The 27,856-nt window shown below is 42.3% G+C and overlaps 1 protein-coding gene across 3 annotated transcripts in view; it reads right to left on the bottom strand.

Annotated features, from left to right (window-relative positions):
* The window catches only part of KCNAB1 (potassium voltage-gated channel subfamily A member regulatory beta subunit 1), a 411,284-nt gene that overhangs the window by 364,328 nt on the left and 19,100 nt on the right, over positions 1-27,856 (bottom strand). The window contains exon 1 of one of the 3 annotated variants that reach the window (XM_029215067.1): positions 18,240-18,630. The exons of the other annotated variants lie outside the window; for them this stretch is intronic. Coding sequence (XP_029070900.1) covers positions 18,240-18,481 — 242 coding nt within the window. The 5' untranslated portion in view covers positions 18,482-18,630. Of the gene's footprint in view, positions 1-18,239; positions 18,631-27,856 lie in introns of those variants that run through there. 3 annotated transcript variants of the gene reach the window in all.

The following is a 27,856-nucleotide window of genomic DNA, read 5'->3' on the forward strand; positions in this document are numbered from 1 at the left end:
CCAAAGCAATCTACAGATTCAATGCAATCCCTATCAAACTACCAATGACATTTTTCACAGAACTAGAACAAAAAATTTCACAATTTGTATGGAAACACAAAAGACCCCGAATAGCCAAAGCAATCTTGAGAAAGGAAAACAGAGCTGGAGGAATCAGGCTCCCTGACTTCAGACTCTACTACAAAGCTACAGTAATCCATACAGTATGGTACTGGCACAAAAACAGAAATATTGATCAATGATACAGGATAGAAAGCCCAGAGATAAACCCACACACATATGGTCAACTAATCTATGACAAAGGAGGCAAGAAAATACAATGGAGAAAAGACAGGCTCTTCAATATGGTGCTGGGAAAACTGGACAGCTATATGTAAAAGAATGAAATTAGAACACTCCCTAACTCCATACACGAAAATAAACTCAAAATGGATTAAAGACCTAAATGTAAGGCCAGACACTATACAACTCTTAGAGGAAAACATAGGCAGAACACTCTATGACATAAATCACAGCAAGATCTTTTTGACCCACCTCCTAGAGAAAGGGAAATAAAAACAAAAATAAACAAATGGGACCTAATGAAACAAAAGCTTTTGCACAGCAAAGGAAACCATAAACAAGACGAAAAGATAACCCTCAGAATGGGAGAAAATATTTTCAAATGAAGCAACTGACAAAGGATTAATCTCCAAAATATACAAGCAGTTCATACAGCTCAATATCAAAAAAACAAACAACCCAATCCAAAAATGGGCAGAAAACCTAAATAGACATTTCTCCAAAGAAGATATACAGATTGCCAACAAACACATGAAAGGATGCTCAACATCACAAATCATTAGAGAAATGTAAATCAAAACTGCAATGAGGTATCGCCTCACACTAGTCAGAATGGCCATCATCAAAAAGTCTACAAACAATAAATGCTAGCGAAGGTGTGGAGAAAAGGGAACCCTCTTGCACTGCTGGTGGGAATGTAAATTGATACAGCCACTATGGAGAACAGTATGGAGGTTCCTGAAATAACTAAAAATAGAACTACCATATGACCCAGCAATCCCACTACTGGGCATATACCCTGAGAAAACCATAAAAGAGTCATGTACCACAATGTTCATTGCAGCAGTATTTACAATAGCCAGGACATGGAAGCAACATAAGTGTCCATTGACAGATGAATGGTTAAAGAAGATGTGGCACATATATACAATGGAATATTACTCAGCCATAAAAAGAAATGAAATTGAGTTATTTGTAGTGAGGTGGATTAACTTAGAGTCTGTCATACAGAATGAAGTAAGCCACAAAGAGAAAAACAAATACCGTATGCTAACACATATATATGGAATTAAAAAAAAAAAACAGTTCTGATGAACCCAGGGGCAGGACAGGAATAAAGATGCAGACGTAGACAATGGACTTGAGGACATGGGGAAGGGGAAGGGTAAGCTGGGACGAAATGAGAGAGGGGCTTGGAATGTAAAATAGCTAGGGGGAAGCAGCCACATAGCACAGGGAGATCAGCTCAGTGCTTTGTGACCACCTAGAGGGGTGGGATAGGGAGGGTGGGAGGGAGACGCAAGAGGGAGGGCATATGGGAATATATGTATACGTATAGCTGATTTACTTTGTTATACAGTAGAAACTCACACAACATTGTAAAGCAATTATACTCCAATAAAGATGTTAAAAAAAAAGCCGATATTTCCCTTCTTACCTTTAGTTAAATGAGATTTCTGCTTATTTTGGTTATATGATTAAGTAGCACAAGCTACCTGAGATGTAGACTAATATTGGAAAATATCCCTCTAAATATGAAAAGAGGATTTTGGAGCCAGAAGAGAACTAAGAACCAGATCTAAAGTTCAAGGAATGGAGATAGCACACAGGTGGTTAATGGTGGGGTAGCCTCATCCCCAATTTCCAGATGATTGACTAACTGGAATCTTACTGCCATGAGTTCACTGCCATGCTGTCCCCTCCAGATATGATCAGTAGGGAGTGTGGTCAACATATGCAGTCGACTTTGCCTCACCATAATCTACTCCCCTTTTCTCCCATCAAGAGTAGTCTGCCCCTCCTTTCTCAGTGAGGGGTTGAGCATGAAGCCACAGAAGTCAGTTAGCTTCTCCCATCACCCAGATCCAGGAAGTGGTCCAGAGTGGACAGGTCATCCAATCAAAACCAAGGAATCAATGAGAAGATGGAACTCCTAGGAAAAGAAAGCTCCTTCTTTCTTCCTTCCTTCTGGAAGTGAATGAGTGCTTTTGTCAGCCATCTTGAAGATGAGAGAAGAGCTTGGAGCTGCCACAGACCCTCCATCGTACAGAGCTGAGTGTGGAGCCATTACCAAAAAGAAAGTCACAAGTACAGAGAGAGAGAAACTAGATCCTGTCTACAGTGTTTGTACCTTAAATCCACCCTTATCTCTGGAGTTTTCCCTATCTCTGGACTTTTTAGTTACATGGCCAGTAAGTTTCCTTTGTTACTTAAGCCAGCTTGAGTTAGTTTTTCTGTTACTTGCAAAACAAAACAAAACAACAACAAAAAACCCATATATTTCTGATAGAGATGGTCTATGCTATTCAAGGTTATCTATAGAATGGAAGCATTTTGATAGAATGCATTTCAATTTATCTACATAAAGGTGCAAATTTTTTTCCAGGTTAAATTCAGAATGGGAGTCCTTATCTGTAAACCTTACTGCAGATCAAACTGCCGAATCTCAATCTCAATACTTGTTTTAGATCCAAGGTAGCTCAGAAAAGAACTTCAAAAGCATGTACCTTAAATTCTTAGAATCTAATTTTAATTGCAATTTTCCTCCCTTTTATAATAGTAATATACAAATTTGGAAATTAGGAAAAGAGGAAGGGGGAACAATCACTCACATTCTTATCACCTAAAAATAACAACTCCTAATATTTGGTTGGTTTTTCTTCTAAACTTTTTGCTGTCCTTTTTTCTTTCTTTCTTTTTTTTTTTTTTTTTTTTTTTTTTTTGCGGTACGCGGGCCTCTCACTGTTGTGGCCTCTCCCGTTGCGGAGCACAGGCTCCAGACGCGCAGGCTCAGCGGCCATGGCTCATGGGCGCAGTCGCTCTGTGGCATGGGGGATCTTCCCGGACCAGGGCACGAACCCGTGTCCCCTGCATCGGCAGGCGGACTCTCAACCACTGCGCCACCAGGGAAGCCCTGTCCTTTCTTCTTTAATTGAGTCCATTCAGATTGTTAAGTATGATATCTGTTTGTCTTGATTTAAAAAGTGAACTTCAGGTCAATATGAAAGACTTAATTGATGTGGAACATCCCGCACACACATACACACTCCAAGCAAAAAGAGTTGCTGAATAAAATGTAACAAAATAAATTTAAATGCAAGCTTAAGGCCTAGAAAGGTAAATCTCCAGATGTCAGAACAAAGGGAGCACCAAAATCAGAAAAGCAGACAACAGGGTACAGGCATTATGTCATTCAGGAAGCAGAGAAGCTCTGTTTCATGAGGCAAACAGATAACTCCATGAGTTATCTGTTTAATAATCCAGCTTTACAAACATAATTATTATTAGAAAATCACTCTATTTTCTGGTTATATGTTGGGTCAACTTAAGTTTTCAGCTATGATTTTGTATATTTTTCTCTTTGTTCATAGGTAGGAGGAAATCCAGAGATGCTGTTCAGTGGGTGGTAGTCAGAGTTCTGCTAATTAGGAGTTCCGAATTAACTTTAAAATTTTTCCTAAATATTTTTTGTTTTCTTCTATCAAGCACATCTCTGGGTATAAAACAAAATACGTAGCTCTCTCTGCTCTTACTAAGGTTAACAGTAGCCTCCATGTTCCTAAATCCATTTGGTCTCCTCTCAGTTCTCACCTTACTGACCTCTCAGCAGTATTTAACACAGTTCATATCTCCAGCCTCCTTCCTTCGTTTGGCTTTTTCTTCATTAGGCTTTTTCTCTTTTCTGTTGACACTTACTTGGCAGTCTCATGGCTTCACACTCTCATGATAGATTGATGACTTCAAGACGTATATCTTTATATCTTGAATATAAACCTGCAGCCCAGACCTCTCCCATGAACTCCAGGCTCTTGTCTACTTGATATTTTTCCCTTGTGGTCTAATAGGTGTTTCGACCTCACGTATCCAAAAGCCATGCTCCTACTCTTCCTCCCACCAGATCTTCCCCTGCAGTCTTAACTCATCCCATTTAAGGGCAACTTGACTGTCCCAACTGCTCAGCCAAGTAACTTAGAGTCAACTTTGATTATTCTTTTTATCATATGCTACATCTAATTTATTTGCAAATGCTCTTAACTCCACTATTAAAAGTGACCCAAAATCAGATTGCTTCTCACCATTTTCACCCTCATTCAACCTACTGATACCTCTTACTTGGACCATAATAGTAACTTCCTAATCAGTAGCCCTGCTTCTACCTTTCAGTCTATTTTCCAACTTAGCTGTTGGAATGTTATTCATTCCATGATGGTCCTGTTAAAAAAAGAAACCCTGTGTAAAAATAAATCAAATCATGTCACTCTCCTGACCAATACTCTCCAAAGTCTTCCATCTCAAACAGACTGGAAGCCAACATCTTGTAAATGGCCTACAAAGACCTGCATGATTTGGCTTCTGTGCAGTGAAGTATTAACCTTGACCAAAGAAAGGTTTGACCCTTTGCCCCCAGCTCCTGAGAGGTGACCTCTAAGCCCTTGGAATGCTCTACCCGCCAGGAGTGTGTTTATCTACCTGGAGGCCTTGGGCCATGCTTGATGGTCTATGCTAAATGTGTGTTATATAGTAGGGTCCTTGGGCCACAAAAAATCAGCTTGACCTCCATACAGGCAAGAGACCAAGGTCAACCACGCAGGTGGTCAATGTGTCTATGTGGCCGATCTGCAATGAGAACTCTGGGCACCAAGGCTCTGCTAAGTTTCCCTAGTTGGCAACGTTCTATGCACACTGTCACACACTGTTGCTGGGAGAAAAGTGCTCTCCACATGGCTCCACTGGAAAGGGCAGCTAGAAGCTCTGTGCCTGGTTCTCCTGGACCCCACTCTGGCCACTTCATCCCTATGCTGATTGTAATCTGTATATTTCTCCTATAAAAACTATACGTGTGAATATAAAAGCTTTGCTGAATTCTGTGAGTCCTTATAATGAATCACTGAACCTTAGGGAGGTCTTGGGAACCTCCTGAACTTGCAGCACTTCCTTTACTTTCTCAACATGTTTTCTTGCTACTCTACGGATCATTCACTCTGCTCATGTCTCACTGGCTTCTGTGATGTTTCTCCCTTATACACTTTTACTCTAGGCTTGTGCTGTACACTCTGTCTGGAGTATTCTTCCCCCAGAAGCCCCTATGATTGTCCTTTTCACCTCCTTCAGACATTTATTCAACTGCTGTCTTCTCAGTTGGCCTTCCTTAGCTACACTATTTAAAATTGTAACTCTCCCCTGACACATATACTCATCTTCCTTCCATGTATTGTGTTTCTATAGAGAACTTATCCTTTCTGAAATGTTACACACTTTATTTTGTCAGTTTATTGTCTACCTCACCCCAACTAGGATGAAATCTTAAAGAAAGCAGGGAACTTAGTCTGTTTTGTCACTGCTGTGTCCCCCATGTCTGGAATAGTGTATAATATAGGTGAGCACTCGGCAATAGCTCTTGAATGAAAGAATAAAATCTGTGTCTGTCTGGGAGGATATAAGCTAAAGAGTTCAACAGAACAACAGGTACTGCACCTGAAACAATAAGGACTGGTTAGTGGTCGTACAAAATAACTTCATAAAAGAGTGCCACCAATGAATACTAAAATATGGATTTGTAGATTTGGCTGTGTGAACCTGATTTTCCATCTTCTGAGAGAATATGTTTTGGATCACCCAACAATTTAAAGGGGTCATGAGATATAGCAGTGAAAATATTTAACCTATACAGGACATGCAGAAACCAAGGACAGGTGAACATGGAGTCAGAAATGGAAGGTCCTTGGATAGGAAATGGTTGTGAGGAAGGAGCAGAAAGAAGATAGTTGGACTGTGTCCACTGTCATTGAGTCTCAACCAGGCTCCCTCAAGCAATTAAAGCCCCTGAGTGGATAAGTACGACCCTATTGTTGCCATTGCCCATGCCACTAACACTGAATTGAACAGGTCAGGGTCTTGCTCAGGAGGTGGAATGGGGCCAGGCTCCAAAGAGAAACCCCACAATGACCTATTGATACCCCAAGGTATCATCTTGCAATTGCTAATCACCAGCCGAAGAGTGCCTTTGTTGCATGCCACGTTGTTCCTGGAAAAGTCTGATCTGTACCAAGAACAAGAAGATCCAATCAGAACTCACAATCATCCACAATTGCTGAGTAGAGAGAGAACCTTCTAGTATATTTAGGATGATGTAGAGTCATCCAGGAATCCCAACAGGAGGGCTGACCCTCCAGACTCATCTCTGTCTTTTGGGAAATGACACCTGGGTATTATAATGAGACGATACCTTTCTTGTAATGAGATGGAAATGGAAATTGATTAGGAAAAGAGTAAACTAAAGAGGGCTAGTCTATGGGATTGATGGACAGGGGTAAGAAGGGGAGAGCTTGTGGTGGGAAGGAGTGGAGGAGAGACCCATGACTCCGTAATGTGGGCATGTTAGCAACACATCTGAGGAGAAGCAAGGAATGCGCAGAGTGAAGGCTGTGAGTATCTCATCTGGTCACAACCCAGGACTCCACTAGGACTGGACAGTGACATCACAGAGAACTTTCTGGAGGAAAGTACAGTGAAGACTCTGTGAATAGAGTGAAATAACTGAGTGAATGGAAAGTGAAACGAGATGGATGTCTGAGCAGAAGAAACAATAAAGTGGAATTATGACATTATAATGGGCAGCTTCAAAGGATTCTAACATCCAAGATTTAAGGACCTATTTCCTACGAGAACAATGCTGTCCCCCAAGTACCACTAAAACAAATGAGGGCACTTTGGATCCTTTCAGTAAAGAGAGAAGGTTGGGAAGTAAGTGGCAAGGAGGCTGTGGATGGAGAGTCTGGTGGAGCAACCCCCTGTGTCTGATAATCCAGCAGATTGTCTGCCAGTGAAAAATGAGGGCTTATTCCTCATACACTTGCTTAATCATTCATTTATTCAGCAAACATTTATTGAGTTTTACACTAGATACCAGATTCTGGGAATTCTGCAATTAAGCATACAGATAACATCCCTGTCCTCCTGGAGTTCACACTCCAGTGAACGAGACAAACAATATGGAAACAAACAAATACAAGTGGTAAGAGAAAAAAAAAAACAGAAGAAAAAGAAAACTAAATACAATTTTCTTTCAGACAAACAAAAACTGAGGTCATTCAATTTAAGCCCAAAATGACTAGAAGAACAGAAACTTCCACAAGAATATCTGGAGTGTAGAAAGAATTCTTTGTTTCCAGTTCAAGACCATTTCATCTGATATGCAAAAGACAAGGTAAGTTTTTCTGATATTTGGGCTATATATGTTGTAATTTCAAATCAGTGGGGAAAATTTAGGCTATCAAAACTGACTTTGGGAATTTTAAAAGTATAAATTTAAGTTGCTATCTCATATAAGAACTTTGAGCTGGGATAGAGACTTACATATGAAGGATGAAACCATAAATGTGCTAGAATACACTGCAGAAAGACATATTATCCTTTATGGGGAAGACCTTTTGAAATAAGACATTAGAGCCATAAAACATAAGGGGGGAAAAAAAGAGTAGTAAGAGGAAAAATAGGGGTAAAGGAAGGAGGTGCTAATTTGATGAATTTTACAAAGATGTTACAGCAAGGATTAACCTTTTGGGAAATTATGCATAGAGATTCTGGTCTTACACAATGGTCATGTCAAGAAGCAATCATGGCTCCTTTTAAAACCCATAACCAGTTTCTAAATGCACATGTTGTCACTGTGTGTTGAGTTATCTAATGCTGCAAAATTTCAAAAGCAGGGTGAATCAGTGATCTGTTACAGACCCTCCAAATGCTAAAGCAAGAGCTTAGATACTTAATGAGCTGCACATTCTGCACCCACACTCTACAATTTTCAGAGCTTCTATCTCATTCTGCCTTAACAAATTAAAAGGAATATCATGGAGGGAAAAATAGACAATTGGGTCAAAACTCCCTTATCTAAAAATATTCCACGTGACCCACTGAGAGCCTGTGTCTCCCTGGCTGCTGTGGCCTCTCAGCTACTCCCACCTCTCCCAGTGGGCTCACCAGGATGTGTGGCCAGAAGCCACACTCTTCTGCTCTGCAGCCAGTTTGGAAGAGGCCTCTCCCTTTGGCTGCTGCTTTAGTTTCTTGGGGTGGTTCCCTGGCCAAGCTTTATGGGTGCCTGATTTGGAGGCTAGAGGGTCCCAGGTAATCACATACTTGGCCCTGCCTGCCCTCCCTGCCTGTCAGTGCTCAGAGGACCTCACTCAGGTCCTGGTAATTCTCAACAGCCCCCCACAGTGCACGCCCCTCAGCAGAAGTGCTAAGCAGATAAACATAGGGGACTGAATTTATGTAGGTCAGTTAGGTCAGTATGTCTTTGAGATCCACCTCAGCTTTGAACCTAAAGGTCAAGATGACGATGTGGTAGCCTTGTTGGGGAGCTGTGGAAGACACAGTCCTCGATACGGAATTGGTAGCTGTAGCCAGGAGGCCTTCGGGCCGAGCTTAGAGACTGTGTTGGCGCCATAGCACCACCTCCCAACCCAAAGCAGACACTGCAATTAGTCACCACCCTCTTTCCCACTGACCTCCTCCCTGTGCTAAAACTAATTCCAGTCCGAACTATGCCAGATTGAAGGAAATGAAAAAGCCATGACAACAAAATACAATATTTGATCCTGAACTAGATGCAGTACTGGTGGAGTAAAAAAATTGCTATAAAGGGCACTATTGTGTCTGCTGGCAAAATGAGAATACAGACAGTAGATCAGACAAAAACTAGGTAAATCTGACTGAAGTTGGTAATTGTACTTGGGGGTGTATGAAAGAATATCCTTACTCTTAGGAGGTACTGAGGGGTAAAGGGCTATTATGGATGTAACTTACTCTCAAAAGGCTTGGAAAAATACATTGGAGGTGGGGGGAGGATGCAGAAAACAAGCAGGTAAGAACACGATCAAATGGAGCAAAATGTTAACAATATATTAAATATTAAAGTGCTACAGATATTCTATATATTATTCTTGCAATTTTTCTGTATATTTGAAATTATTTTCCAATAAAAAAGGTTTTTTTTCATAATCTGATTTTAAGACTAGATAGGTTGTCTAAAAATAGCTCCTCTACTACCTGAACTTCCACCATTAGAGGTTTCTTTGGATATGACATATTTTACAGATACCCCAGGGCCCCACCTTCAACTGGGACCGCTTTGCCTTCGTGTGTTTTTCTGCATCATGATTGTTTGAAACACACTGTCCTGGAATGTATCTTCATCTGAACATTGGCGCACATCACAAAATGTATAATTGAAATCTTAGGGAGCATCAGTTGATAACTAGCTAAGGGCAAGGCAGAGGAATCACTGATGAGAGGCTAAAGTGTTAGGCGTGGAGAGGTGTCCCATGATAAGCAAAAACCTGGTTACAGAGGAGGAAGGGCACCATCATTTGAACACCTTCTAATTTGGTGCTGAGCCAGACCTGCAGGGTCATGGTTCTAAGAACATTCGTGGGTTCTGAGCCAGACTTCTCCCAGGCAATCCTGACAACACAATCCTTCCAGATTCACTACATCTGCTCCATCTTAACTGTGCGACAAGATGCCTTCACCTGAGATGGGGCAGAAGACATTAACAGAACATTCTCTGAAGGAAGGCCAAGGGGATGACATGTCTGCCTTTCTTTTCTCCACCAGTCACCCACAGAGGTCTGTAGTGTAGTTCAGAATCCCATTCTTGGAAACTCCCAGATGTAATAAATTTGCTCTATCAAATATCTAACTCGGTTAGGTTATGATAACATATCCCTGCTACAAGATTCTCAGAATCCTAAGTGTTACTGGTCATAACTTCTTACTTTTTCTCACTATAGAAGATTTCCCATTGTGGTATAAAAAGAGATGCTTCTTAATTTTCACAATCAAGGGAAATATACAGATTCAAATTTAAGTTCTGGTCTAGGATTGCCTGGAAAAAGTTTAAAGATTTCTGCTTTCTGTGGTTCAGGGAACTGAATGAAGCGCTTCATTTTTTTAATGAAATAGTGCATCCTAGTGGCAGTTACAGGCACTGCAGAGAAATTTAGGAAGAGGTTTTGTTTTTTTCCCTTGGGTAAAAATATATTTGACTCACAGTTGCTCCTTGTGCAGGGAAACCAGGTCTCAAAATGCTTTGTTTTTAATATGAAACTGCTGCAACTTTTTCCTATATGAGAAAGGGAGTGTTCATATAACACAGTGTTGTTCTTGAGCCCTGAATTTCCAGTGTTTTCATTATGCATAAAACAACTTTCCCTCTGGAAAACCACATGTGGAAATTTCAAAACAGAATGAAATTAATATTTCAAATCCAAGGGGCACTCATCTCTCACTTTTGCTTAAATTTTAAAGCATTTTCTATCTAAACTGACACTTCTAAAACATACTCGTTTCAGAACTGCTGTTCCGTTCAATAGTAAATAAATATTCGGCCCCATTCTGAACAGGCCCCTTTCACTAAGCCTTCTAGGTCCTTTACCAGCAGGCTCTTAGGGTTTCAAGTAGTCACATAGGCTCTGAGACTGGACCATCTCAGTGTCTGCAACGTTCCTCCAGCCCAGCTGATGCCAGGAGAGCCACAGCCAGAGGACTCAGAGAAAATTAGCACAGGCCCCGAGACTGACCAAAATGAGGCCAGTCTAAAATAACTCATGTAGGCTTTTTTTTTTAATGTGGAAAATACAACCCCCTGCTCAGCTAGCATTTTTTCTAGGCTTTTGATTTTCATGGACATGGCCATAGCTACTTTTCAAGCAGGTCTGAGTGTGCCAAGTATTCCATGAAAAAAGTAGGTCAGCGGAGTATGCAGTGAAGGAGGGTTTGGAGGGTTGGGGGTGGGGGGCTGGGAGGAAGACAGTGAGCTCAATTTAGGAACAAAAATAATTTTCAACTTCCACACTGTCATGGAAATCATGAAAAGCGGAGAAGTCAAGAGGGGGATAGTCTTTCCTAAGCTTCCGCTATGTGACTCTGCGTGAATAGCACTATCCTGGGAGGAGGGCTTTCTGTCCATTTTCATTTCATAGATAAGGAATCAGAGGATCAGAGAAAGGGGTTGGGGGGAAGGTGGTCTGCAAATCCTCCAGCCAGGACACCACATTCTCACTTTGACGGAACCCAGGGAAAGAGTGTTCAGAGCGAAAACTAGTTCTTACTTATCATTAGAATCTTCATTTAGAGATCAATGAAAATTCTATCAGTTAATGAATGTTTTCAAACGCTTTGCCAGGACACCTTTGTTACAAGCTGGTAGGTGAGTGAGGTTTCTCTCTAGCTTTCCCGCCCTCTTCTTCAGGCCTGCCCGCCGGTGTCTCCACACAGCCCCTGTACCACTCTGCCACGCCCCGACACCCAAGCTTGCCCCTTGATCCAGTCTAGAGCCTTCTTTCCTATCTTCTCTGTTTTCAGGTCGGCCTGGCCGTTGTCCTGTTTCCTTCTTGCTCTGCTGCCTATTAGCTTAGATTACACACCTCCATTTTAACAGAACTGGAGCTTCTAGTTGAAGAAATTCTCAGGCAGTGTGGCAGTGAATGGGAGAGGTACTAGAAGGTACCAGTGGGCATTTTAGCCCTTTTAATTTCATTCTGTCTCAAATATTTCTGTTCTAGACACAATGCTAGGCACTGGAAATACACAGGCTGATAAAAGATGATTTTTATCATTCTATTACACCATTTGGAGAGTAATTTATTCCAATGTTTCCTGAGGCTGTTTTCATTAAACAGGAGGCCATGTGTGAAGTAAAAAGAAAAAAAACACCTTCTCAATAGATCCTGAGGATATATTCCAATAGTAGAAGCAAAAAAAGAATGTATGTAAGCAAGTGAGGAAAGGAGAGTGATATGCTCAGAACTGTGCAAGATTTAATTACACGTGTTTATTTTCTGCCCCTCTCTCTTTTTTAGATACAACACCACACCCTTTTTCTTTCAATCTCTGAAAGATGATTAAACGATGGATTCCTAGGATTGGTTAAGAAGGAGGTGAAGCGAGGAAACCCTGTTTGTTAGGCTCCCACCATGGCAGGCAGTGAGCTAAGCACTTTCATAAATGTGACTTCATTTAATTCTTACAACATTGTCATGAGGTAAGTTGAATTAGGCCCACTTTACAGAAGAGGAAACTGAGACTCAGCAAGGCTAAGTAACATATCTAAGATACAGGAGGAAATATGGGGCTAGAGCACTATAAATGGGGGAAAGGGACATTCCTACTTGTCTTTCGAGTCTTTCTTTCTGTTCCCCAACTTCTGAATGCATATACCTCAAAGAAGCAATACATGCTATCTAAGTGCAAAGCACAGGAGGATTGCAAAATAGTATAAGCTCTAGTTGTTCTCCTCAAGATGACAGCAGCATACTATTGAGACACACACACACACACACACACACACACACAATCCAAACTATATGGAACAAAGACAAGTCATTCTGTGAGAGAGAAGGGAGAGCCTGTGGTTTGGATTTGTCTCGGCAAGGGGGACGTGTGAGAATATTCTAGATGGGGAAAGCAATGATGAGTGAAACTCGATGTTTCAGGACAGGGATGGAGGGCCAGTGTGCCAAGAAGTAGGACTGACGCAGATTGCAGAGCAGAGCAATGAGAGCAGTGCCTGGAAGACTGGACTAGAGGGGGACTGCAGCATCCCCGGGAGGCAGGGCATGGGGTATGTGGTGTGGGGTGGATATGGAATGTGTAGGGGGGTATGGGGAGGGGAGGAGGTGTGTGGGGGCTGTGTGGGATGTGAGTGTGGTGTGTGTGGAATATGGAGTGTGTGTGTGGTGTGTGGGTGTGTATGTTTGTGTATGTGATGTGTGGGGGGTGTGTGGGGGGATATGGAGTGTGTGGGGGGTGTGTATATGTGGTATGTGGGTGTGGGTGTGGTATGTGGGAGTGTGTGTACATGTGTGTGGTGTGTGTATGGGTGTGGGGGTGTGTGTGTGGTGTGTGTGTGTGTATGTTTGTATATGTGATGTGTGTGGTGCGTGTGGAGTGTGTGTGTGGTGTGTGGCGATATGGAGTGTGTGTGGGGTGTGTATATGTGGTATGTGGGTATGGGGGGATGTGTGTGGTGTGTGGACTAAGGGGGTATGTGGGTGTGTATGTGTATGTGATGTGTGCGAGGTTATGTGTGGTAGGGATGTGTCTGTGTGTGTGGTGTGTGTGTATGGCATGTGTATGGTGTGGGGTGTGTGTGTGAGGATGTGTGTTGGCATAGGGTGGGATGGGGGTTGGAGGGCTGGGAATAAATATGGATTATGGAGCGAGCACTGGACTGGGGCCCAAAGGACAAGGGCTTTGTTGTTGGCTGGAAACACATCTCTGAGCTTCAGTTTTCTCCAGCTGTAAGACCAGAAATTGGAGCAGATTATCTCCGAGGTCTGTCCCACATCAATAATTCCAAAACTTCGCCCCACCTCTCCTTTTCTTCTTTTGTCCCCCCCCCCACCTTCTGCTCAAGGCTATAGAAAATTTTGTCTTTGGTTGGCAAATAGCATTTGTTTTAAATGTGAGAAACAATTGTTTCATTCCATGAACCTGGACAAGCCCTGTCATTATAAAATAGCAAAATCTGTGTCATTATTATTGGGGAATTTTTTAAGTGTAAATAATTTCAAACTAATTGATGCAGTTTCTATTAAACCAATGTCATTTCTTCTACCACACCCACTTGCTTTTACTGAATTGTTATTTTATATAATGCCCCTTTTTAATATTAGGGGCCCCACGAGAAAGAGCCCAAGGACACTGCTGTGTTTACTACAAGGACATTTTTTGAAGATATTAATTTACACAACGAAGAACCACGAGAGAACTTTCTCTCTGATCTCCACATCAGAGAGAAGTGTTCCATCCCTGAGCAGCTGGCTCGTGTTCACCTAAAGGACTCTGAGACTGCTGTAAAGAGCTCCATGGTCCTCTTCCCAGCTTGGTGCTACTGGAAAGCGCAGGGCCAAATCCAGGTGCAAGGGCATGGCTTGCCCGTGTCACCCTCACTCACCCCAGGCTGCCTTCCTTTCCTGTTCTTAATCTTTCTAGGTCTCATCCTTTTTTTTTTTTTTTTTTTTTTTGGCCACACCATGCGGCTTGTGAGATCTTAGTTCCCTAACCAGGGGATTGAACTCAGCAGTGAAAGCACAGAGTCCTAACCACTGGACCACCAGTGAATTACCTCTTTTTTTATTTATTTTTATCTTTCTGAATTATATGCAGTTGGGCACCTTAAATACCTCTGGAAACAAGGAGGTTTAAAGATAAATAAACACAACAAATAAATAGTCTGTACAACTGAAAGCTTTGTTTTCTAGACCAGGGGTCAGCAAATTATGGCCTACTGGCCAAATCTGGCCTGCCACTTGTTTTCATATGGTCTGTAAGATAAGATTGGCTTTTTTTTTTTAATGGTTTGGGAGGAAAAAAAGGAAGAAGATTTGTGGTATGAGAAAATTATATGAAACTCAAATTTCAGCATCCATAAGTAAAGTGTAATTGGAACATAGCCACGCCCACTCCTTTGCTTATTGTCGATGGCTGCTTCCACCTACAAGGGCAGAGTTCAGTAGGTAGGACAAAGGCAGATGTAGCCCATGATCTTAAAATATCTACTATGTGGCCTTTTACAGAAAAAGTTTGGGGTCCCTTGGATTAGACCTTCATTTTACATCCATTTGAGTTCCTCCCGGCTTATGTGAGTATTATAAAATTGCTTCAAAGCTGGGTGTCTACTGCATCCTTACTCCATCTAGATTGTTTTTGTGCTTTGTCCATAAAACTAATTCTCAGTGTACTTCTACTTTGACACAAGCTCAGGTTCACTGTCTGGCTCAGAGTCCAATGCTTTGTAATAGAGATAGCCTCCTAGAAATAACTGAAGGACCCTCCTGGGTGACTATTTCATAGATATTTAAAAAATGAATTCACAAAAAACTTCTATTTTTGCTGAAAATTCTAAGCCAACAGAAGGATCGACACAGCAACTTGGCACTTTTTACACCACATTCAAACAATTTCCTCCCATTTCTTTTCAGTTGATACATGTGTTTGCATATTTACTGATTTTTTTCCCTCCCCTGGTCACCCTTAGTTAGAAATATAACCAAATCTCCATGGAAACACAACATAATGCTCTCTCACAGATGATCGAGGGACCGGAGCAGCTGGTATTGGGCTGAAGGCTGCAATGGCATCTGACCAAATTAGGAAGAGAAAACAGCTTACCCAGCTCTTCCAGACCTCTCAGAATTCTAAGCTCAGCATGGAAACCTACACAGGTTGTGAATTACTGCAGATTTTTTTTAAAACTTCTCTTATTATTTTTAACCACTTTATTGAGATATAATTTACATACATACAATTCACCCATTTAAAGTACAACATAATGATTTTTAGCATATACACAGGGTTATTACTGCAAAGTTTTTAATTCTTTCTTTTCTTTCTGAGAATACTCTCTTATCCATTTGTATGTTTCAGCTATAGGGGGCTTTCATCCCCTGCCCCCAGAATGATTGACAGGAGACACAGAATAAGCAGGAATGGAACCTACATTTAGTGAACATCTACTGTGTGTTAGGAACTTATATGTCACATCTACTTATATGACTCCCAGTGTCACACAGTTTGTAAAGCAGAAGAGCTGGGATTTGAACTCTGGCCTGATTAACTCCAAAGCCCATTCTCTTTCCACTACACATGAAATAATACCCTTCAGAAAGAAGAAAATAGAAAAGGCAGGTTGAATGAGGTCTTTTAACATAGCCATGGTCTTGGGGGGAGGTGGAAATCAAGGTAAAGAAGAATAAAAAAGTCTCCTCACCTAACCCCAATTACGGCTATAAGAAGTCAAGGTCAAAAGCCAGGTTGGGCAGGAACCAAGAGAACCTGGATACTCTTCCTTAAAAATCCATCCCTAATGCTTAAAGGAGAATGTTTTAAATAAGGATACTTAATAAGTGCCTTGAAAAAAGAATAGACAAAGTACATTTGGAGAAAGGAGTGGGGAGGGGTAAAGGTGACATGTGTCAGGAAGAGGTGGCAGAGAATAGCAAGTTCATCATAATTCAAAGCCTTGGCTATTTTCTGGGGCCAAGTATCTATTTAACTGTACTTTCTCTCCTCATATTCTGATCTAGGAACAATGATCTTCTAAGTCCCATTTCCTACTAGAATGTGGTCTAGTGGCACATACGCTTGCCTAAGAGCCTGCCTCTGTGAGATGGACCTGCCAGCCTTGCTCTCCAAGGCATCTTGAAGAGTCACCTCAGAACTGTACTCTCAAGCCGTGCAGAGGATGGGATCTGCAGGCGTGCCTGGGAAACCAAGCTGGGATGACTGCTCCCCTCAAGCAGGTGGGCTCCAAGCCCCCACCCTCAACTAGGAGACCTTTGTTCTTACCTATTTGAAGGGAGCATTCCTGTGCTCCATAAGTGCTTAGAAAACACTGTCCTAGAACATATCTTTGTCTAACACTGGCACACATCACAAAATATGTAGTAGATATTCAAACCAGGACTTTGAGAGAAAGAGGCCTGCCCTCTGAAGATTTATAAAAGTGTTCATGGTGATACCACCCATCCTGGGACAAAGATGCAAGGACACATTGTTTTTGAAACAGCGAAACAGTCCATCTTCACCAGATCTATATTCCACCATTATTACCACTGAGGGTCAAGGAAAGCATGGAGAATAGAGTGAGAGAATACGGAGAGTCAGAGAGAAGGTAGATCCTTCTAGTAAAGACAGATTCAGGAAAGGTGGGTGAGGAATGACATCATCTCCTCCTCCATCCCAGGGCGTAGAGCCATAGGTTCTCTTGGAAATGTTGTTAGATTCTTCTTAGGCTCCACTTCTAAAGCATGATGGGGTGAGCTGTCTTATGTTTATATGCCCTATAAACCTAGAAGAGTTCATTTGTCTTCTGCAGGGGCCCTTTTTTGCAAAAAGAGTCTGTGTGAAATACTTTGCTCTCCAGAGATGAGCCATCTCATTGCAAATTGCTTTATTAATCAAATTAGCTGATAACTAGAGCAGTAGGTACTGCATTAAAATAGACCTTTTGATTATAGAAAAATAAAATCATTTAGGGACAGCTTGTCTATGCAAAAACAATCTTATTCTGTGAACTGGAAGTTTTGACTTGAGCTAAAACAACTGTTCTTTATAAATGCTAAGGGCTCGGGGTTTTGTTTTTTGTTTTTGTTTTCAGTTTCCAGCACCTTTGTCCTTCTGAACAGCTTTTGCTCAGCTTCCTGGATATTTAAAACTAGGCATTTGTCAAGGAAGTACTTGTGCGGGTACAGCTGGGTGATTTAGCTAAGCACAGACATATCTTATAGAGGTTTGAACAATAATTGCTCAGAAAAAGAATGATCTTCCCATTCCAGAGCAATTTTAAAAGATTATACATCCAACCCCATACTAGGAAAAAATTTCTCCTTTTTGTTAATCTTTCACAGAATAAATGATGGTATTGGAAGGTTAGAGAACAACCAGTAATTTATCTTGGGCTACACTGATAAAAAGTGCTGTCATTTCAAGAACCTGCTCAGTCTCATGAACTACTTTATTAGCTATTAGCACAACCACATGATTCAGGCTTAAAAGAAAGTAACAGCCTTGAAGGCCAGGCAGCATTAAAAAAATTCTAGTCTTAATTTATAAATTCCCTTAAGAAGAATAGAGCACCCATTCTTCATTACGATCTGCTAAATCACATACTTTTGCTTAAGTATCAAGCCAAAGACATTTCTAACGGCACAAGGTTGGGAACTTCCACAGGTGAATTTGACTATCTTTATGTAATCTTTGAAGCGAAGAGAAAGTGGACAAATTAAAGCTTGAAAAACTAAGGCAGTCCAAGAAGAGGGCTCACTGCGTTCATTTTTCTTTTCCTTTTGCTATATAGTATTTTTTTTGCTATTTCAATCCTTCTTTCTTTAATAACAACAACCTTTGACTTCAGTGCAGTGCCCTGGTTGGATAACATTGCAACCAGCAAGTACCTGTAAGCCATGCCCGTCTCTGCCCTGGTGGTTTCCTGCAACGAAATTCCATGGACACGTAAAAACTTCTCCAGATATTTCCGTTCCGCTGCTCCACTGGGCCTAACAGGCCAACAGGCTGCCTGAGGCGGAGGCTTTGTTACTGCTAGGTGCCGTCTACATTTCAGAGCCGATTCGCTGGATTTGGGCAGACCCAGCTTGGGGCTGGGGATGTCTGCACAAGCAGGTTTATACAGATGCATGCTTCAAAAACTCAAGGAAGCAAAGCTAACTTCACAGTACTTAGCTCTAAGACTGGCTGTATCTTGCTATGATTATCTTGGGTTATCTAGCTTTGGTGTGTCCCTAAAAGGGAGCAGCTTGTTTTCCTTAGATGTCCCTTATCATTTTTGTATGTGAGCAGGCTCCTGAGCTCCTGGCAGAACTGCTGGTTATAAGTCCCTGCCAAAGCCTGTGCAAAACGAAGCCTGACCAAGGCCAATCGCATTTCTCGTCCCTGTAAAGTTTGAAAAGTCGAACTTAAGCAACCCCTTATTGGCCCTGGGGAAAAAACAGTATGGGCACCATTCCCCATGTCTTTCTATTTAGGTAAAAGGAAATATTTTGGTGGGAGATAGGCCAAATATTCTCTTCTCATAAGGCCTTGGGGATGATTCATGAGTGTGTAATGAGACCTCTCTAAATCATCAAATATTCCATAATCAAATAATTTATTATACTAGTGACATGATTCATTTGGGTGAAAGGCCCACAACATTTTTCTTTTTCAGATGTTACAGTCAAATGATAGGAAATATTAATAAGGTGACTTTAAAAAGAAAAGGACCCACACAAATATGCCCAATTGATTTTTGACAAAGATGCAAGAGCAATTCAATAGAAGGACAGGCATTTTGACAAACGGTGCTGGAGCAACTGGACATTCATAAGCAAAAACAAACAAACAAAATTAATGAACCCTTGACTAAAACCTCAGATTTTTACAAAAATTAACTCAAAATGGATCACAGACATAAATGTAAAATGTAAAACTAGAAAACTTCTAGGTAAAAACTTAGGAGAAAACCTTCAGGAACCGGGGCTAAGAGAAGAATCTTAGACTTGATGCCAAAAGCACAATCCATAAAAGGAAAAAATTATAGATTGGATCACATCAACATTCAAAACTTTTGATCTGTGAATGACCCTGTAAAGTGAATGAAAAAAGCAAACTACAGACTGAAAGTATTTGCAAATCACATATCTGACAAAGAACTTATATCTAGAACATATAAACAAAAACTCAAACTCAAGAATAAAAGCATAAACTATCCAATGAGCAAATGGACAAAAGGTATGAACAGACATTTCACTGAGGAGGAATGGCAAATAAGCACATGAAAAGATGTTTAATTATTAACCATTAGGGAAAATGCAAACTAAATTCACAATGAGATATCACTACACACCTATTAAAATAGCTAAAATAAAATGATAACACTAAATGCTGACAAGGATTCAGAGAACCTGGATCAGTCATAAACTGCTGGTAGGAATATAAAATTGTACCACGACTTCCATAAAGAGTATGGCAGTTTCTTATAAAGCTAAACACACCAAACTTACCTTATGAAATAGAAATTTACTCTTGAGAAATGAAATCTATGTTCACACAAAAACCTGTACACAAATGTTCATAGAAGGTTTATTCATAACAGCCCCAAACTAGAAACAACCCAAATTTTCTACAAAGGATGAATGGTAAACCATGGTATATCCATGTTATGAATACTACTCAGCAATAAAAAGGAATGAACTACTGATACAAACAACATTGTGGGTAAATCTTATGCTGAATGACAAAAAGCCAATGCCAAAGGTTACATACTGTATGATTCCAATTATATCACATTTTTGAACTGACAGAATTATAGAGATGGAGAACCAGTTAGTGGTTGCCAGGTGAGAGGGAAGAAGAAAGTGGGGGATGGTGCCTCTGGCTATAAAAGGGTAGAAAAGGCTTTCTTGTGCTGGGACTGTTATGTCTTGACTATGGTGGCGGACATACCAATTTACACACGTGCTAAAATTGCATAGAACTAAATACACACACAAACACACACACACACACGAGTGCATGTAAAATGAGTGAAGTCTGAATAATGTCAGTGGCTTGTATCATTGTCAATTTCCTAATTGTGATTTTGAACTGTAGTTATGTAAGATGTCATCATTGGGGGAAACTGGGTAAAGGGGATATGGGATCTCTGTGTATTGTTTCTTACAACTGCATGTGAATCCATAATTATCTGAAAATAAAAAGTTTAAAAAAAAGTAAAGAATCTCCTCATATAAGGTCCTTCCACCTTGTGATTCCAGCTGTGACTCTCCTCCAACCATGACTCCTGGACATGAATGGTTCATCCAGTTCAACAGGCTTCCTGCTCCCAGCCCACCGATCACCGTATCTTTGCTCTCTTGGCTTCTAGCCAGTCCCTTCAAATGTTCCCTTAAAGCTCACCTCCTCTAGGAATTCTTCCCCGAGATCCCAGCCCCTGGTATACAATCATTCCTTGAAATTCATCTTGCAATTCACTTCTAAGGCATTCACTTAACAATTCTAAACTGTTCCCAAACATTTGCACATCCCCAATGGTTTCTGCCATATTTTTGTAACAGCTGTACCATTATTTATTTACCGTTTGGAGTTAGCTTGCGTTTTTTAACCTAAATGTTATGAACTGAATGTTTGTGTCCCTCCAAATTTTCATGTGTTGAAATTAATCTCCATTGTGATGGTATTTGAAAATGAGGTCTTTGAGAGGTGATTAAGTCATGAGAGTGGAGCCCTCATGAATGGGATTAGTGCCCTTACAAGAAGAGGCCAGAGAGCTAACTCACTCTCCTTCTGCCATATAAGGACACAGCAAAATATGGTTGTCTGTAAAACAGGAAGAGGGCTCTCAGCAGAACCTGACCATGCTGACACCCTGATCTTGGACTTCCTAACCTCCAGAACTATGAAAAGCAAGTGTTTGTTGCTTAAACCACATACTCTACAGTAATTTGTTACAGCAACCCTAACTAAGACATTCAGTAAGGAAACATTACAAGCATCATAAAAAGAAAAACTTTATCACTTGTAATAAAATAGAATGCAAACTGTAAAAAATAAATAAAATTTTAAATGAAGAATAGTATTAAATTGTAGGTGGAAATTATTGGTGTCCAAATGTCCTATCTTTTCAGTTTTTATTGAGAAGATTAAAAGGAGTTAGAGAGGTATTTAAGGTATTTTAGCACAGATCTGAGACTTTCTTTTCTTTCTTCTCTCTTTTTTTTTTAGGTTATCAGAAGAATTGAGAGGAAATTGAAACTGGAATATACCACCTTTACAATTGGAATCAAATTTATTTAATGCTCTATCTGTGTACACACTAAAATCATCTCCTTGTCCACCAGTGGTACTTGTACCTACCTTGGGAAACACAGAATGATAATATATTGCCCCAGAGTATTAGATACCTCCTCCTGCAAGTGCACATCTAACTCCCCCTCTAGACTTACTCCTCTTTGAGGGGAGGGACGACTGTATCTGGCAAAAGCTTGTGACCTCCATAATAATCAGCATGGTGTTCGGTGCATGATTGACACTTCAAGGATATTAATGGTTTACTTGCTTGAATTTTAAATTCCCCAAAGCTACCTTTCCCCTTGTCAATCTGTTTCCATTTTCACCCCAGCAGCCAAAGCTCTGAGCCTCAAGAGAGAAATAAAAGCTTACAAGGAGAAGGCCAGAAAAGTTAGAAGAGAAATCAGGCAGCAGGACAGAGTTAAAGAGAAACTCGAATTCCCAAGTAAAGTTGTATCTATTGTTCAATCACTTACGCTAGCCACTGGTTAAATCAGCCACAGAAGTGGTTCCTCCAGTGGAGTTCCCGCCAAGGAAGAAACAGAGATGAACTAGAAGAGCAGTCGTGAGTAATGAGACATGAGCCCCCTTCAATGTTTTTTTCTGCCCTCTGAATATGGAACCAGGCCCAAGAGAGGAGAGAGGGATGAGAAAGCCAGTATTTGTCTGAAACTGAAGTTTCTTTTCACTAATTTCTAAAAGTTGAAAACTGTCATAAAAAGTCCCAGTTTGAAGATGGGGAGTAGAAACTATACTTATAAGGGAACTGTGTGTCTCTTTGGCTGTCAATGCAAATGCAAATCAACTTTAAATGACAAGTATAAGACTATAAGAAATGGCTCTGAGCAGCTAGGGGGACAGTTAATGTCTGTCTTGCTGTCTTTCTGTGTCTCGGGATGATAATTACTACATACTGTTCAGAATCTTGAACTATTATGCAAACCCAGGGTCAGCAGAATGTGGGAAAAATGACATGGCCAACTGATGAGAGTGATGCTTCCAACCATGTTCTGTTGATGGGGTGCAAGAGGCCCTGGGACTTAGAAGTCACAAATAGAAGCTCACATAGCCCTGGATGGTGAACAGGCTTTATCCACACCTGCTCAGCATTCATAAATAACTGTGTGACCTTGAGCAGGTCTTGACCTCTCTGTCCCCTTAGTTTTTGTATGGGCTCAGGCTTAAGTAATCTCTAAGATTCTTCCATATCTGATGTCCTGTGAGTCTTAAAAAGTACTTGGGCTAAAATTCTGCAGAGATGAAAACCCTTCCTGTGTTGACTCAATGAATTATTAGCTAGTTCTCTAACATACCAGGCCCATGAGATTGATGCTATTATTCTTGGAATATACCAATCGTATTTATAGCCTAATTTTAAACTTTTGGTGGCTAAAGAGGTGACTTATTAAACACCGTATCCTAGATTTATGGACAGGGTACTGTCATCTAAAAGTTGTCTTGGACTACAGTTGAAAACCGAAGCAGGAGCTAGTGAGGCCAGGGGAATGGGACTGTGTTTCCATGGCTGGGGTGAAGGAGTGCTGGTTCTGTCCAAATGAATTTAGACAAGAGACACCAGACCACAGATCCAAGCCTGCCTTCCCATTCCGATTACTTATGGGAACTACGTCCTTTTGCTCTGCAGGTGATGCTGTGACAGAAAGCAGTCACCTGACTGAAACGTCTGCCTCCAATCCCGCTGGGAACCATCAGAGGAGTTTCTCTTCTTGTCATTACCATCTTCTCTTCACCTTTGCCAGAGCTCCCTGCAGGTCTAGTTGTATGTGGTGAGAGCACAGTTAAAGATGTGTGGGTCGTATGAACGCCACACAATGAAGAAAACATTACCTTTGCTCTTTACTGCGAGAAGCTCACAGTAGAGGGGAGGAGGGAGACCAGTAAAGGCTACAGAGCAGTGCACTATGAGCTACAATACCGGCAAGCAGTGAGGAGACATGGAAACCCAGCGTCAGTGACAGCAGCAGGAAAGGGAAGGGGTTGGAAGGGTGGAGGGAGTTCTTTCAGAGGTTTGCAATCAAGCAAGAAGGCTAATCTTGAAAGTTTGTTTATCATTGATTGGACCTTTTCTAGACAATTCCTCTCACCTCCTTTTAGGCCAAAATGTGTTTAGGAATAGAATAAAACCGTCCCAGCAGGACTGGGGAAGGGACACACATTCAGTGCATGGGGTTACAGCATGGGAGTAATGGAGAGCCCCTGTTAAGGCAGCCTCAGCTCCCAAAGACAGCGCCTCCACCTCAGTCTCAGCCTGCTTTATCCCTTCTCCTTATCCTTGCAGCTGGTATATTATACACTATTGCACTACAACATAAAAACAATCCCTCCCCGAGGTGTAATTGTCATATTGCTAACATATGCAGAGATATACACATTGTAGCCTTGTCTTAAGAAAAACAGAAGCATACTTAAGGGCCACCAGGTCTTCAGGTCTCTTCCTTGACTAAAGGGTTTGTGGGCAGGACTGACCCTTGGTATCTCACTGCACCTGCATTTATCCCACACTGACCCACATCCACAACCAGAAAGCATCTTTCAATTTTGGTATTTGCAGCAAGTCTCCTTTCACTACTTTGGGTGTGACTCTCTTGCTCTTTCCGCAAGTGTCCCAAAAGATGACAAAACGTGGCCTTTGTTCTAAGGCTAATGCAAAGGAAGTGGCCAATGGGGTTGCAATGTGCAAAAGTACACTCTGTGGCCAGAAATGCCTTGAAATATGGCCACTGGGGACACAGAGTGCCTTGGAGAAGAGGTAGGTGAGGAGGAAGCAAGGTGGGAGGTGAGGCCTTAGTCCTATTATATGGGCTTCACACTCTCTTTTTTTTTTTTGCGGTACGCGGGCCTCTCACTGTTGTGGCCTCTCCCGTTGCGGAGCACAGGCTCCGGACACGCAGGCTCAGCGGCCATGGCTCACGGGCCCAGCCGCTCCGCGGCATGTGGGATCTTCCCAGACCGGGGCACAAACCCGTGTCCCCTGCGTCGGCAGGCGGACTCTCAACCACTGCGCCACCAGGGAAGCCCCACACTCTCTTTTTAAGTAATGTTGAGCCACAGAAGGCTTGAGGTCAGGATAGTATTGTGGTCACATGCTGTCGAATCATCACTGAAGCAATGCTTCCAAAATGCTAAGAGCACGTTCCCCCCTTATCCCAGTCTGCTTTGGCCTGACTTGGAGAATTTCCACGGATTGGGGGTGGAGTATGGTAGAAAGAGCATGGACTGTGAAAGCAGGAAGACTTGGGTTCGATTCCTACCCCTACAGCAAAGTAGTGGATTGACCGCGGGCACTTTCTGAGTGCCATTTCTTCCTCTGGAAAATACACCTCACCATATTACAACACAGCCTTGCAAAGATTAAAGGGAATATGGTATCTGAATAGCTGGCACAGAATGAACGGTGGTTGTTGTTATAGCACCTGCTGCATTGCACAACTCAAGGGATTGCCCATCGACACTGAAGCCTGTGTGGATGATGCCCTTGTGTTGCAGTGAACAGCAGGCCTGGCTATATGCATCCAATGTGGACAGACTGAGCAAGCAACAATTTTCAGGAGATTTCAATGCTATGGGCTACATGACTGCAAAATGGACGGGATGGCTTTAAATACGGGTCTATGGGTCTCTACCCTCTTCACTTTCTCCTTCCTAAAGAGAAGTGAAAGATTATCTGGATAAAGTTGATTTGTCCCTCATCTGGCGAGAAATCCCTCCATCCCTCCTTAAGCATCTACTCAGAAAGCAGATTTGAAAGCGGCAGAGACTCCCTCACCTCTGCGGTTACTGCTCCTGCTCTGCCAATGGGCTCATCCATTGTCTTCTGCACATTATTCTTTCAGGGTCTAGAACTTGTCCGAGACAAGGCTAGGAGGCCTATAGGTAAACCTCAGCTACAAACCAAGGCCTAAAAATGTATAGTTTCAGTGCTGTGATATGACACATTGTTGAGAGGTCTTATTGGGATCATTCCGTCTGAACCAATCTACCTCTTCATCATCTTCTGGGCACTTAAGGTTAATCTAAAAAATCTATGATTCTACTGAAACTGTAAGAAATCTTAGAAATCAGCTGGTTCAATTCTCTTGTTTTACCAATGAGGAAAGAAACATCCAGGTAAATTGGCAACATTAAAAGTCAGTTATTGTAAGGACTGGAATAAAGTACAAGTTTCCAGGAGCTTTAGAAGCCAGACAGACAGGAGTTTAAAGCCTTGCCCAACAATGTACTACTGTGTGATGTGAGTGCTGAGTTTTCTGTTTCTTCCTCAGAAAAATAGGGAAAACAATATTACCTCCTCAGAGTTAACTACGCTATACTGGTTTATGTATTTTGAAGCCCCACGTGTACTACCTTGCCTCTTGAAATGTCATTGCACTGTATCATAATTGTAAATGTTTCATCACTGACTAAAGTGCCAAGGCAATCCTGCTGAAAAACAATCTGCTGAAAAACCCGCCCTGTGCTTCTGCCGTGGAAGACAAATGAATAGCTTCACTTTGCTTACTTTACTTATGATAGAATGTTCTTTTCACCTGGGGAAATTTTTTTTTTTTTTTTGCGGTACGCGGGCCTCTCACTGTTGTGGCCTCTCCTGTCGTGGAGCACAGGCTCCGGACGTGCAGGCTCAGCAGCCATGGCTCACAGGCCCAGCCGCTCCGCGGCATGTGGGATCTTCCCAGACCAGGGCACGAACCCGCGTCCCCTGCATCGGCAGGCAGACTCTCAACCACTGCGCCACCAGGGAAGCCCCACCTGGAGAAATTTATACAATTAAGAGCACAAGTGTCCCATCAACACTTTGAAAAATTGCATCTACATGGTTTGCTTTTCTAAAGTCTCTAAGGGTTATTCCAAGATAAACTTCAACTGGAGGCACGTACAGCTTTTGGCATTTTCCCAAAGATTCCAATGTTAGTTCAAATAAAATCACAACTGAGGAGACCTTCAAGATGGAAGAGGAGTAAGACGTGGAGATCACCTTCCTCCCCACAAATACATCAGAAATACATCTACACGTGGAACAACTTCTACAGAACACCTACTGAACGCTGGCAGAAGACCTAAGACCTCCTAAAAGGCAAGAAACTCCCCACGTACCTGGGTAGGGCAAAAGAAAAAACAGAGACAAAAGAATAGGGACAGGACCTGCACCAGTGGGAGGGAGCTGTGAAGGAGGAAAAGTTTCCACATGCTAGGAAGCCCCTTTGCAGGCGGAGACGGGGGTGGGCGGGGGGGAAGCTTCAGAGCCACGGAGGAGAGCACAGCAACAGGGGTGCAGAGGGCAAAGCAGAGAGATTCCCGCACAGAGGATCGGTGCCGAACGGCACTCACCAGCCCGAGAGGCTTGTCTGCTCACCCGCCGGGGCAGGCGGGGGCTGGGAGCTGAGGCTCGGGCTTCGGTTGGATGTAGGGAGAGCACTGGGGTTGGCGGCGTGAACACAGCCTGAAGGGGTTAGTGCACCACGGCTACCTTGGAGGGAGTCCGGGAAAAACTCTGGAGCTGCCGAAGAGGCAAGAGATGTTTTCTTGCCTCTGTTTCCTGGTGCGCGAGGAGAAGGGATTAAGAGCGCTGCTTAAAGGAGCTCCAGAGACGGGCGCAAGCCGTGGCTATCAACGCAGACCCCAGAGGCGGGCATAAAACGCTAAGGCTGCTGCTGCCGCCACCAAGAAGCCTGTGTGCAAGCACAGCTCACTACCCACACCACCCCTCCCGGGAGCCTGTGCAGCCCGCCACTGCCAGGGTCCCGTGATCTAGGGACAACTTCCCCGGGAGGACACACGGCGCCCCTCAGGCTGGTGCAACGTCATGCCGGTCTCTACTGCCGCAGGCTCGCCCTGCACTCAGTACCCCTCCCTCCCCCAACCTGAGTGAGCCGGAGACCCTGAATCAGCTGCTCCTTTAACCCTGTCCTGTCTCGGCGAAGAACAGACGCCCCCCAGTGACCTACACACAGACATGGGGCCAAATCCAAAGCTAAACCCCGGGAGCTGTGCAAACAAAGAAGAGAAAGGGAAATCTCTCCCAGCAGCCTCAGGAGCAGCGGATTAAAGCTCCACAATCAACTAGATGAACCCTGCAACTGTGGAATACATGAATAGACAACGAATCATCCCAAAACTGAGGCAGTGGACTTTGGGAGCAACTGTACACTTGGGGTTTGCTTTCTGCATCTAATTTGTTTCTGGTTTTATCTTTATCTTAGTTTAGTAC

This window comes from Monodon monoceros, unplaced genomic scaffold, assembly GCF_005190385.1.
Source record: "Monodon monoceros isolate NGI ecotype Baffin Bay Population unplaced genomic scaffold, NGI_Narwhal_1 Super_Scaffold_11, whole genome shotgun sequence".
NCBI lineage: Eukaryota > Metazoa > Chordata > Mammalia > Artiodactyla > Monodontidae > Monodon > Monodon monoceros.